We start from the raw sequence: 14,341 nt of genomic DNA, 5'->3' as shown, positions 1-14,341 counted from the left end.
TCCCTTTTTCTGCTAACCTAGTCTGGAGCATAACTCGAATAATATGTAAGGTATTGACCTGATACTTTAGATATTGATCGGTTCTGGGAGAGGGAGTGCAGTGACAAAAAAAACTTGTGACAACAACATAAGGCTAGACCTGTGGTCCAATTTTTGCATTATCTCCCTTTTTGTGATAACCTTGACCGGATCATAACTTCAATACTATATAAGGTATTGACTTCATACTTTACATATCCATAGAGGTCAATAAGAAGGAGTGCAGTGACAAGGAACTATAACTCTAGGTGGTCCTATTTTTGAAAACCTGTCTACGGCATAACTTGAATACTATGTAAGATATTGACTGTATACTTTACATATTGATAAAGATCAGTGAGAGAAATGCAGTGACAAGGAACCATTTAGGTGATCCCATTTTTGAATTATCTCCCTTTCTTTGGAAACCTTATCCGGGGCATAACTCAAATACTATGTAAGATATTGACTTAATACTTTATAAATTCATAGAGATCAGTGAGAGGGAATGAAGTGTAACAAAACCACAACTCTTGCTGACCACATTTCTCCAAGTCATAACCCCCGTAACTGAAAAGCCTCTTATGCTAAAGTAATTTCGGGGAGCATCAGTAGTGTGTTTGTGAGAGATCCGCAATCTCAGGAGCATGAGCGGAGCGGATCAGATCAGATCGGATCGGATTGGGATCGGATCAGGTTGCGTAATCAATTAATTACTTAATTAGTTAATTAGGAGAGATTGCATCATCGGGGGTGTTAATTACAAATCGGGAGATTTTATCTCATTTCCTGAGGGGAGAGAAAGTGTATTGAGAGGGATTAGGTGTTTTTGGCCACTGCTTATCTGTATCAATTAATTATAGGTAATTAGTAACAATTTTGTTAGATGAAAAGTGCTCACACAAGCGAACTCAATTAAATGATATGTTCATTTTATCGGCTGACTTTGTGAGTGACGGATTCCACGGAGAACTTTCTTGATATCATTCAGAAATCTGACAAGACTGTAGACATTTAAAATGTGAATTTGGATTTCAGAAAAGAAAATTCACATGTTGCCTTAAGGATGTTTCCTAAACGAACTAATTATTCACAACGCTGTTAAATATGCATAATGACGTTTTTGGTTAAACATTACTGGTTGTTATTAAATGCAAGTTTAACTACGGGCCGTGCGGAGTTGTGCACATATATCACCACCTGTCATAAACAGATTTAAGTCAAGGTCTATTATTATTATTTTGCTTGGTTGCGTTCTATCTTTCTAACTGGTCTTCTTATAGATTTTGATAATGGTTGATCAAATTATTTGAAAATCAAGAAAATATGGCTGTCTCGTCACCATCATAATGTGTCCCTCACGAACGGGGTGTGTCCCAATCATTTATCTATCGTATTTATAGTAACAACAAAGGGAAGTAATTCTAATAACTTGCGCATGACACTCCGTCTCATGATGATGAACACTGAACAGCTGTGCCAAGTTACATCAAAATCCCTCTATGCATCAAAAAGAAATGCTCCAGACAAAGTCATTCTTATATCTGACTTTTGACCTCTAAGTGTGACCTTGACATTAGACCTAGGGACCTGGTTCTTGCGCATGACACTCCGCCTCATGGTGGTGAACATTTGTGCCAAGCGACATCAAAATCCCTCCATGCATGAAGAAGAAATGCTCCCGACAAAGTTGTCATTCTTGTATCCTTTGACCTCTAAGTGTGACCTTGCACTTAGATCTGGTTCTTGCACACGACACTCCGTCTCATGATCAGGGATCATCCTACAAGGCGATCTGAGCGATATCGTCGCTTTAAAGTTGGCCTCTTCGCCAAATTATCACCTCCGGGCGAAATCCGAATCACCAAGTTTTTCAGCGGGTTATTATCTGTTAACTTAAAGTTGTAAAACTTGATGCATATTCTAGATTAAATTATCGATAAATCCAGTCAACTCCGCCTACTCGCCTTACTTCAGCCAATCGTAGTGTTAATATCCCACAGTGTCAATCCATAATATTGTAAGCTGCCGCCATTTTGAAAATTTTCAATCGGCATGTAAAAGCCGATAAATCGGCCTGTAAAAAGCCGATAAGCTTAACGAGAGCATGATCTTATGCAACAATTGTATATTATTCTTTCACTTTATTAAAGATTACTTCAAAAATTATTTCAATTACCATGATTGCGGATTTACAGTCAATTTCTGTAAATGAATTGCTCGGGTACTGTGGATAAAAAATGATTTCGCGGACGTCAGAACTGCCGTACAAAATATTGTAAAAAGATAGCCATTATCTATGAGTTTGGTATTATTTTCGAAAAAAATCAATAAACAAATAATTAAATGTATAAATCTGAACAAGTTGATGCAAAAATCAGGCATTATAAAAGCACGAGAATCAAAACATGAATGAAAATTTTCTCGGCGTTTTGATCGTGCACCTGTTAAATTTACGAGTTTTGGACATGTAAATTTCGGATAAAAATTTAAAGGCGACTTTTTCATAGCTAAGTGTATACTTTATTTAGAAATTCATGAAAATGATATTGCAAGAATCAATTTCCTTAAATAATTACTGTTTATAAGTTACAGCTAGACCCATAGAAAGTGGATATATATATAGGCAGGAAACTGAATGCTATGCTGATTCTTCTCCTTAAATTCCTCAACTTCTCCCTAAATTCTGTGGAGGGAGAAGTCACTTCTCCCTAAAATTTTGACCTAGGATGATCCCTGATGATGGTGAACAATTGTGCCAAGTTATATCAAAATCCCTCCATGCATGAAGAAGAAATGCTCCGGACAAAGTAATTTTGGAATTTGACCTTTTTACCTGTAATTGTGACATTGACCTTTGAGATAGGAATCTGAGGTTTGCGCAAGACACTCCGTCTCACTGAGGTTCACATTCATGCCAAATATAAACAAGATTGTTCCATTCATGTCAAAGTTATGATCCGGACAGACGGACGGACGCACCCACGCACATACACCGAACAGCCATTTGGACAACTATGTCTTCGCATCCGCAAGCGGGCTTGACAAAAATCCAGTGAAAAAGTTGTTAAAATTTAAAAATTTCGATCCACAAGATGAACAGATTTTAATGAATGACATCACGGTGATCTCGCAATTATTGATTTCGGCAAACTTTCCTTTCGTTTTATCGGCTGAATAATGCAGTGAATTACTCGAGATGATTAATGGTAAATCCAGATAAGCTTTTGGTGCAATTGCGGTATTTAGCCATCACTTTTTATCTGAATTGGGTACTGGAAATCTGAATTGGGTAAAAATAAAATCATTACCCAGCCTTTTCAATAGTAATTGGGTATTTGCTAAAACCAGTTGAATATTTCACTTATTTCCCACAAACAATTGAGTATTTTTTGCTTACAGTATATATCATTAACCAGGATTGACTAACTACATAAAAGTAAGTAGTTTAATAGCACCCTTCAATGATTAATACAAAAATGTGTTTATAACTGTAATGAAATGTGATTAATTAAAACAGTACACTGTCTTCTTTAAAATGTTTTTACATGCCTGCAATCAATGTAAACATGTGTATTTTAATTCATAGTACCAAAGATATTTTTTCTCTAATCATTAAATGTATTCTGAGATACTTTTGTTCCATACTGTTGTTTTCTTTTTCACTTTTAATAAAGTCGGAGATCAAGTCATCAATATCCCGAAAGATGTGTTCACTGCAATATGCGTTCTTACATAAGATTTTGTCCAGTATCGGCGACACTACATCGTCACAAAGAGATAACTGTCATTGTTTAACAGCAAAATATCCCACTAATTTGTTTGTTTGTGCTGCAACAATGTTTTTTTCTGCCCTCCTTTACATTTTATCGGCATAAAGAAAATTGTTTACAAAGCCTCCAAATAACACCGATCAGCCGATTGAACGGTCCTGTGATTTTTCCAATAAATTACAACCTGTTTTACAGTAACGTATAACCAGTCAGTTGTCTAGCGTTAAAGTCTCGTACCCGTTCTAGTAATAAGGAAAATGCGATACGCAAGCGATTTTTTATGAATTGGGTATTAGGAATTTTAATTGTGTTTTAATACGCACACTGTATGAATTAAATTGGGTTTTCTGCAATTTTATTTGCGTAAATGAGCAAATATGCAGCTTATCTGGGGCTCTGATTCACACAAAAATTTGTTTGCAGATAAGTATCGATATTTTTAGTAAATAACAGGTATCACTACTACAAAATATTTTGTTTGCAGATAAGTATCAATATCTTTTAGTAAATAACAGGTCAACTTCAACTTCAATTGAAGTTGACCTGTTATTTACTAAAAGATATCGATACTTATCTGCAAACAAAATATTGTGTAGTAGTGATACCTGTTATCTACTAAAGATATGGATACTTATCTGCAAAATTTTGTTTGCAGATAAGTATCGATATCTTTTAGTAAATAACAGGTATCATTACTTATTCATTATGATAAGGAAATCTATTACCGGACAGCTAGAAAATCCCAAGGATTTGCTAGCCATCCAGTAACCGAATGGCTAGAACGTAGGCTAGGCATCCGGTTACCAGATGGCTAGACACTTCCTTCTACAAAAATAACTGAAATAAGCACGTCAGCTGAAACTTGTGAAAGGACTAAAATTATGATCCCTAAAAAATAAGAGTTTTCCTTTTGAATACCATAGCACCTGATCATTAGCACCTGAAATATTGTGAACAAGAAAATTATGGTAAGTCAGGATAACGGTTAACTGTGAAAAAAAGTATGTCCCAAAATATAGCATCCGAATTCTTACCCTATTAAAAGGAAAACCAGAAGAGCTGTCAAAAAATAATTGGTTTGATAGTACAGCAGATTGTTAAGCACTCTATTGGCCCATTTCTCTGGATCTTTGATGTTGGGTATTTGGAACCGTGCTGATTCCAAAAGAAAATCGCCAATTGGACGTAAAGGTGCTAATTCAACATCGGCCATGTTGACAGTTTATTTCGTTCCCTAAATTTTCAACCCACCAGCCAAGAGCTTTCTAACAGTTTCAACAACAACAGTTCAGTAGTTTGAAAAAAGGAAGATTAAAACATATACTCAGTAAGAAGTCATATAAAATTATTCGTAACAGAGCTATGTCGTAATTACACTATCCGCATTTAGGAGCGAAAATATTTAGTACGAATGAAACATTTTTTTACGCTTATACCATTTACAAAATAAAATATAGATTAATGATGATAATTTGAGGAATTTATGAATCAAAAGGGATAAAAACAATCTCACAAAATACTCATTTTATTACACTATCTAACCTGACTGCTTCCCTCATGCCAGTCTTTTATTTATTTTTTTTTACATAATTTTGTTCAACGTTGAAGCGACATGGTATTAAGCTCATTTTCATTTCAAAATATTCACATTTGTCTTGTGTTACAGGGAAAATAACACCAGTAATATAGTGAGTGAAAACTGTTCAAATTTTATACTAAATGTATCGGAAACTTTTGTTGGAAATGAAAATATCTACTTTCTGGTAATATATTCGCCCTCAAAACATTTCGACCCAGTGAATGAAACATCATATGATATACTGGGCAGATCACTCCAAGATCAAATGTAAGCCTCACAAGTAGTCCAAATATAAACAGTTATAATCTTTCTCCCATTTCACATGTCCTTTCTAGATAGCATAGCATTTTCTTTTACTCTACTGGGTTTCAGTATGTATCTAGACAAGCTAGTATACTGTCGCTGAGTGGCTGCTTTTTAATTTCTGACTTTTGCAGCCACCGCAGTTACAGTTTGACCGTCACAATAATATGAATTAAGGCATTGCCTAGCATGGGGATATATCTTATATTCTATTACAAAGAAATATTCAACACTCATTGCTCAAAAGAAAGTGAAACTTCGCTCTAACTAGTTTACATTTAGTGTCATCATACCTCTTACAGTGAATATCATACTTTGCAAAATTTATGGGAAGGCGTGACGGTGACGTCAATCACCGCGTTCTTACACTGGCTTTTGGATTTTTTTGTTTGTTTGCACTCCATGCAGAAACTTGACGGTCTTTACACTCCCTTACTGTTTTTAAAGTGTTTTTCAGTTGCATGTACAGTTTTCATTACGAAAAAGAAGTAAACGAATCATGTTGGCGCGGTTTACGAATTTTTGTGACTAATTCGGGGTGCTCGGATGTTCTTGCAGACAACCAGTCTGCGTTGTGTACATAAACCGGAACCGGAAAACATCGAAAAAATTGCCTCAGTATATGCAGACAACAAAGACGAATAACTATATACGGACGTTGCCGTCTCGGGGATTTTCATCCCCTATAAAACAAACTGTATAGGTCGGAACAAACAAACTGTATAGGTCGGATTAGTTCGACTAAGTATGTATCACTTCAGGTCTAGGAAAGTGGTATATTTTTTCTTTCTTTCTTCCTTTAATGACTTCGATCAGTACTGATCATCACGTCTTGCGGGTGGCAATTTAAGCAGTCAGAAAAGTTGATAAAACAACTACCCATATATAAAACAGTTTATAAAAGAAGTAATTTTGAAGTCAAAATCGCTCTGACAGCCAAATTACATGTTTAAAAAGAGTAGCCGACACAACCTGTTAAAACTATGTACAAGGCTATATTACCTTACAGTGACATTATGGCATCCTTAAAGGTGTCCACTGTACTAATGGAGACAGTTGACTCAGACAGGCCATTCCAGACTGGTATTAACATAGGAAAGAAAGCTTGAATACTTGAAACAGTCTGTTTGTGGAGAAGGTCTACGGTATTGAACGGGGTGACTGTGTCTGGTTCTGAGTGACCTACTTGTAATCGGGGTCAGGTACCTATCCTTATCAATATAGACTAGATTATTAATGTATTTTATAGAAAAAGGTAAGACTTGAGACCTCTCTTCTATGCTCTAATCTATCTAATCCTATGCCACCTCCTGCATGCCCATCTTGCCACAGTGTGTTGTACCTTTTCAATCCTCTGTACATTTTGTTGGGTGTATGTATAATCAAAGTTTTGTGTGCCAAAATTCTTGTCCCCAGTGTTCTAGTGGCCTTGCTATATTTACAGGTTATCTGTAAATTTACAGACTTCTCAGATCAAGTGTTTGAAAAGTGCTAAAATTAATGTAGACTCAAAATCGCAGCTTGAAATTAATATATTTACTTATATTATGCACAAATAAAGGTCAGTTGTAACTTTCAGTCATTTCTTTTCACTTTGATTTTTCTGAAAATGTTAAAAACTCAAAGTCAACAAAATTGGCTGAAACTCGCAAATGACCTTAATTTATGCATACTGTAAATAAACCAATTAATTTCAAGCTGTGGTTTTGAGAATAAATGTAATTTCATCAGTTTTTATACACACAATCTGTAAATTTATAGATTGAAAAATCTGTAAATTTATAGATTATTTATAAATTTACAGATAATCTGTAAATGTACCACTTTCCTAGACCTGTCACTTAGCATGCTATCGAAATTGGTCTGTTCTTGTCACATGCTAGGTAAAAATTGTGGCGTAAGAATCTCGGAAAGAGAAATTGAAAGAAGCGAAAAGGAGTAAATTCATCGGGTTGTATTTAATGAACTGTAGTTTTATTATGCCCCCCTTCGAAGAAGGAGGGGTATATTGTTTTGCAGATGTCGGTCGGTAGGTCGGTCGTCGCTCGGTCTGAATGTAGACCAATCCGTTTCAAAATATCTTCAACAACAATAAATCTTGGATTCCATGACAAATCAGATCCAATCGTAGGTTCCAGAGTTATTTTATATCTGATTACCTCCCCAGATCGTAATCAAAATGGATTTATATCAGTAAGTACTTATAGGACTTATTTGAAATTTCATTATTGTTATTAGTTGGACTGAGACAATCAGGGTAGATAACTATGAACTGATTTTATTTCAAATTACCTCCCTTTATTTCAAATTAAAATGGGTATATCTCCATAACCAATGAAGATACTGATCTGAAATTTCATTTATGTCAACAGATTTTTTTGGCAGATCCTTCTTTTGTTCACTTACAGTATTTATTTTTAGCTCACCTGTCACGTAGTGACAAGGTGAGCTTTTGTGATCACATTTCGTCCGTCGTCAGTCCGTCCGTGCGTCTCGTGCGTCCGTTCATCAACAATTTCTTGTCTGCACGATAGTGGTTTCATTTATGATTTTATTTTAACCAAACTTGCACACAACTTGTATCACCATAAGATCTCGGTTCCTTTCTTGAACTGGCCTGATCCCATTATAGGGTCCAGAGTTATGGCCCCTGAAAGGGCCAAAATTAGCTATTTTGACCTTGTCTGCACAATAGCAGCTTCATTTATGATTTGATTTTTACCAAACTGGCACACAACTTGTATCACCATAAGATCACGGTTCCTTTCTTGAACTGGTCAGATTCCATTATGGGTTCCAGAGTTATGGCCCCTGAAAGGGCCAGAATTAGCTATTTTGACCTTGTCTGCACAATAGCAGCTTCATTTATGATTTTATTTTAACCAAACTTGCACAAAACTTATATCACCATAACATCTTGGTTCCTTTCTTGAACTGGCCGGATTACTTTATGGGTTCCAGAGTTATGGCCCCTGAAAGGGCCAGAATTAGCTATTTTGACCTTGTCTGCACAATAGCAGCTTCATTTATGATTTGAATTTAATCAAACTTGCACAAAACTTGTGTCACCATAAGATCTGAGCTCCTTTCTTGAACTGGCCAGATCCCATAATGGATTCCAGAGTTATGGCCCCTGAAAGGGCCAAAACTAGCTATTTTGACCTTGTCTGCACAATAGCAGCTTCATTTATGATTTGATTTTAACCAAACTTGCACAAAACTTGTATCACCACAAGATCTTAGTTCCTTTCTTGAACTGGCCAGATTCCATCATGGGTTCCAGAGTTATGGCCCCTTAAAGGTCCAAAATTGGCTATTTTGGCTTTTGCAGCCATATAGAGACTTTATTTATGGTTTTATTTGATATAAACTTCCAAAATATCTTCAACAACAATAAATCTTGGATTCCATGACAAATCAGATCCATTCATAGTTTCCAGAGTTATTTTATATTTGATTACCTCCCCTGATTGTAATCAGAATGGATTTATATCAGTAAGTACTTACAGGACTTATTTGAAATTTCATTATTGTCATTAGTTGGACTGAGCCAATCAGGGTAGATAACTATGGACTGATTTTATGTCAAATTACCTCCCTTTATTTCAAATTAAAATGGGTATATCTCCGTAACTAATGAAGATACTGATCTGAAATTTCATTAATGTCAACAGATTTATTTGGCAGATCCTTCTTTTGTTCACTTACAATATTTTTTTTTAATTACTTCCCTTTTACGTTACTATAAATAGCTTATTTTTAGTAACTTTTTTATTATTGGCCATAGGGAAAAACCAAGACCACTTTTCTGTGGTACAACATGGATGGTACCTCCAATTTTTAGGTGTATTTTGACATATCTATACCTTGTAAGAATTTGTTTTCTTTTTGTTTAATTTCTTCCCTTTGTTGTTCCTGTCCTTTGATTTAGATATTTTTTCTGAGGACCTTCTTGTCCTCAAGTGCAGTGATAACAGGTGAGCGATATAGGGCCATCATGGCCCTCTTGTTTTTAATTACTTCCCTTTTACCTTACTATAAATAGCTTATTTTTAGTAACTTTTTTATTATTGGCCATAGGGTAAAACCGAGACCACTTTTTTGTGGTACAACATGGATGGTACTTCCAATTTTTAGGTGTATTTTGACATATCTATACCTTGTAAGAATTTTTTTTTCTTTTTGGTTTAATTTCTTCGCTTTGTTGTTCCTGTCCTTTGGACTTAGATATTTTTTCTGAGGACCTTCTTGTCCTCAAGTGCAATGACAACAGGTGAGCGATATAGGGCCGTCATGGCCCTCTTGTTGTTTTTCTAAAGTAGCGATAAAGTTCTATGTGGGAATATAAGTCTCTGGTATCTGATAAGCTAGTAAATGTAGAAAAAAAATGTTATAAACATTAAAGTAAGTCGATTTTATATGAAATATGGAACAGCCGGATTTATTGGTGTTCAGCCTATAAGATAAAATAAATTCATTAAACTGGTTTAACATCCTTTTATGCAGCAGCATTTCTATTCTTGCTTTAAAACTCTGGTTCGGAGAGAGGTTAAGTGCACTATGTCAACTAAGATGGCCAGGTATTGTTTCACTTGCAAAAAAATAATACTCCATCAAACATCAAAATAATTGAGTATGCTGTCTCCTTTTACAGCTCTTGTGTTGAATGTTTTTGTATTTGAATCAATTACAGTTTGAAAGTAAGTATGTAAAGTTCAAAGACCACCCAATGTCTGTTGTCAGGTCTACAGAAAGAATATTTTTATAGCCTCTGAATTCATAGATTAATTTTTTACACATTTTTTTCAGATAAACATGAGTACTGACTGGCAAGGACGCTGGTGTCATGTTCAGAAATTTCTGGAAAGAACAGGACCATTTGCTCATCCTGATTTTGAACCAAGTAGTGAAGTATGACTATAAGTTATATATACATGTATTTAGAATTCTGAAGTTAAAAAATTGTGATTAAGTCATGAGATTCTCCATAAAGGACAAAACTACCAAGTTACTTTTTTTTTGTCATTTCCTTTTGAAAATTATTGTAATATCATAATCCCATTATAATTTGATTTGGTCGCTCTAGTCTTTCTATAACAACATAGTTTAAAAGGTACATCTATGAAGATATAAAGTAAAAGGTGTAGGCTGATACTGTTTTCAATATATGGATAACACATGAGCCGTGCCATGAGAAAACCAACATAGTGGCTTTGCGACCAGCATGGATCCAGACCAGCCTGCGCATCCGTGCAGTCTGGTCAGAATCCATGCTGTTCGCTTTTAAAGCCTATTGGAATCAGAGAAACTGTTAGCAAACAGCATGGATCCTGACCAGACTGCGCGGATGCACAGGCTGGTCTGGATCCATGCTGGTCGCAAAGCCATTATGTTGGTTTTCCCATGGCGTGGCTCACCTGTTTTTTATTGTTTTTTAGCTCGACTATACGAAGTATAAGGAGAGCTATCCTACTCGCCCCGGCGTCGGCGTCTTTCCGCGTCCCCACCTTGGTTAAAGTTTTGGTGCACTTTCTCTTTTTTCAACTTATCTCTGTAATTACTTGATGGATTTGATTCAAACTTGAAATACTTATTCCTCATCATCATCCACATCATCTGACATAAGGGCCATAACTCTGGCACCAATATTTCAAGAATTATCCCCCCTTTTCACTTAGATTTTCAGGTTAAAGTTTTGATGCACTTTCACTCTATCTCTGTTATTACTTAATGGATTTGATTCAAACTTAAAATAGTTGTTCAACATCATCACCCACATCATATGACACAAGGTGCATAACTCTGGCATCATTTTTTCATGAATTATTCCCCCTTTTTACTTAGAATTTCAGGTTAAAGTTTTGGTGCACTTTCACTCTACCTCTGTTATTACTGAATGGATTTGATTCAAACTTAAAATAGTTGTTCAGCATCATCACCCACAGCATATGACACAAGATGCATAACTCTGGCACCATTTTTTCATGAATTATTTCCCCTTTTTACTTAGAATTTCAGGTTAAAGTTTTGGTGCACTTTCACTCTACCTCTGTTATTACTGAATGGATTTGATTCAAACTTAAAATAGTTGTTCAGCATCATCACTCACATCATATGACACAAGATGCATAACTCTGGCACAATTTTTCATGAATTATTCCCCTTTTTACTTAGAATTTCAGGTTAAAGTTTTGGTGCACTTTCACTCTATCTCTGTTATTACTGAATGGATCTGATTCAAACTTAAACAATTGTTCAACATCATTACCCTTATCATATGACACAAGGTGCATAACTCTGGGACCAATTTTTTATGAATTATTTCCCCTTTTTACTTAGAATTTTAGGTTAAAGTTTTGATGCACTTTCACTCTGTCTCTGTTATTACTGAATGGATTTGATTCAAACTTAAAATAGTTGTTCAACATCATCACCCACACTATATGACCAATATTTAATGAATTATGCCCCTTTTGCTTAGGATATACTTATATAGTGTTTTGATACATTTTATCTTTACCTCTCTTATTACTTTAAGTTGATATTTTCGACATAGACTCAGGCTATTGTGCAATATCTTCATCCACAATTGGAGTCATTAAACACTCCAGTGACAGCTCTAGTTTCCTCAGATGTGCCCAGTTTCACTATCCAGCATCGAAATAGTCGAGCACGCTGTCTCCTGTGACAGCTCTTGTTATTAAATCTGCTCTTACAGGATACTGAGGATGTTAACATGCACTGATGATATTCTAGCATAAAAGGCATAAAAATCAATAAATGAATATATTGTCCTTCAACTTGTATTAAATTCCCATGAAATATGCGCAGGAATGTTCACTTTGTTTGATCACGTTGACATCATTTCTTTTTGAAGTATCAAATTTTGGGCCATAATGCGTTTAAGCTTTGCCACGGACTATGCATATATAAAAGAATGTTTAAACAGCTCTCCGTTAACACATATTTTTATGCCCCCGAAGGGAGGCATATTAGTTTTCTGACAACTGTCCGTTCTTTAGTCACAACGTTAACTTTTTGCATGAAGGCATTTTACTCGCGAACCACTGCACCAAGGACCTTCAAACTTCACATGCTGATAGTACTCATTGAGTACACCACCCCTACTGACTTTGGGGTCACCAGGTCAAAGGTCAAGGTCACAGGGGCCAACGTTAACTTTTTGCATGAAAGCACTTTACTCGCGAACCACTGCACCCAGGACCTTCAAACTTCACATGCTGATAGTACTCAGCGAGTACACGACCCCTACTGACTTTGGGGTCACCAGGTCAAAAGTCAAGGTCACAGGGGCCAACGTTAACTTTTTGCATGAAGGCACTTTACTTGCAAACCACTGCACCCAGGACCTTCAAACTTTACATGCTGATAGTACTCATCGAGTACACAACTCCTACTGACTCTGGGGTCAAAGGTCAAGGTCACAGGGGTCAACGTTAACTTTTTGCATGAGAGCACTTCACTCATGAACCACTGCACCCAGGACCTTCAAACTTCATATGCTGATAGTACTCATTGAATACACGACCCCTACTGACTTTGGGGTTACTAGGTCAAAGGTCAAGGTCACAGGGGCCAACGTTAACTTTTTGCATGAAGGCACTTTACTCGTGAACCACTGCACCCAAGACCTTCAACCTTCACATGCTGATAGTACTCAGCGAGTACACGACCCCTACTGACTTTGGGGTCACCAGGTCAAAGGTCAAGGTCACAGGGGCCAATGTTAACTTTTTGCATGAAGGCACTTTACTCGCAAACCACTGCACCCAGGACCTTCAAAATTCACATGCTGATAGTACTCATTGAGTACACGACCTCTACTGTTTTTGGGGTCAAAGGTCAAGGTAACAGGGGTCAACGTTAACTTTTTGCATGAGAGCACTTTACTCGTGAACCACTGCACCCAGGACCTTCAAACTTCACGTGCTGATAGTTCTCATTGAGTACACGACCCCTACTGACTTTGGGGTCACCAGGTGAAAGGTCAAGGTCACAGGAACCAATGTTAACTTTTTGCATGAAGGCACTTTACTCGCGAACCACTGCACCCGAGACCTTCAAACTTAACATGCTAATAGTACTTATTGAGTACACGACCCCTATTGACTTTGGGGTCACCAGGTCAAAGGTCAAGGTCACCAGGTCAAGGCGCTGCGGGGGCATTTGTCACCATTAGTGACAGCTCTTGTTCTCTCCTGTAACAGTTTTATGCTAGAATATCAAGTGTATGAACTGCAAAGTAAGAGTTAACAAGTATTATATCAGTGCCTCAAAATTTGGTTCAAGTTTCAATTTATGTTCTGACTTTTGAAACCTCAGATGTTTGTTGAAATGCATAAATGAGCATGCCATGAGAAAACCAACATAGTGGCTTTGTGACCAGCATGGAATCAGACCAGCCTGCGCATCCGCACAGTCTGGTCAGGATCCATGCTGTTCGCTAACGATTTTTCTAATTGCAATAGGCTTTGAAAGTGAACAGCATGGATCCTGACCAGACTGCACAGATCTGGATCCATGCTGGTTGCAAACGCACTATGTTGGTTTTCTCTTGGCGTGGCTCAAATGCTACACATACGTTTACATGTTTAAAATGGAAATAATATGTTTCTCAGCTTTCTGCCATGCTCTCAATTCAGTAATT

General features: G+C 36.5%; 1 protein-coding gene across 1 annotated transcript in view; it reads left to right on the top strand.

Moving 5' to 3' along the window:
- The first annotated feature begins 5,380 nt into the window (after positions 1-5,380).
- Positions 5,381-14,341, top strand: part of LOC128547822 (NEDD8-activating enzyme E1 catalytic subunit-like) — a 34,315-nt gene continuing 25,354 nt past the window's right edge. The window contains exons 1-2 of the mRNA XM_053521154.1: positions 5,381-5,479; positions 10,483-10,584. Coding sequence (XP_053377129.1) covers positions 10,489-10,584 — 96 coding nt within the window. The 5' untranslated portion in view covers positions 5,381-5,479; positions 10,483-10,488. The remainder of the gene's footprint in view (positions 5,480-10,482; positions 10,585-14,341) is intronic.

This window comes from Mercenaria mercenaria, chromosome 13, assembly GCF_021730395.1.
Source record: "Mercenaria mercenaria strain notata chromosome 13, MADL_Memer_1, whole genome shotgun sequence".
Taxonomy (NCBI): domain Eukaryota; kingdom Metazoa; phylum Mollusca; class Bivalvia; order Venerida; family Veneridae; genus Mercenaria; species Mercenaria mercenaria.
The sequence above is the reverse complement of the archived record's forward strand: the minus strand, read 5'-3'. Positions and strand labels throughout refer to the sequence as shown.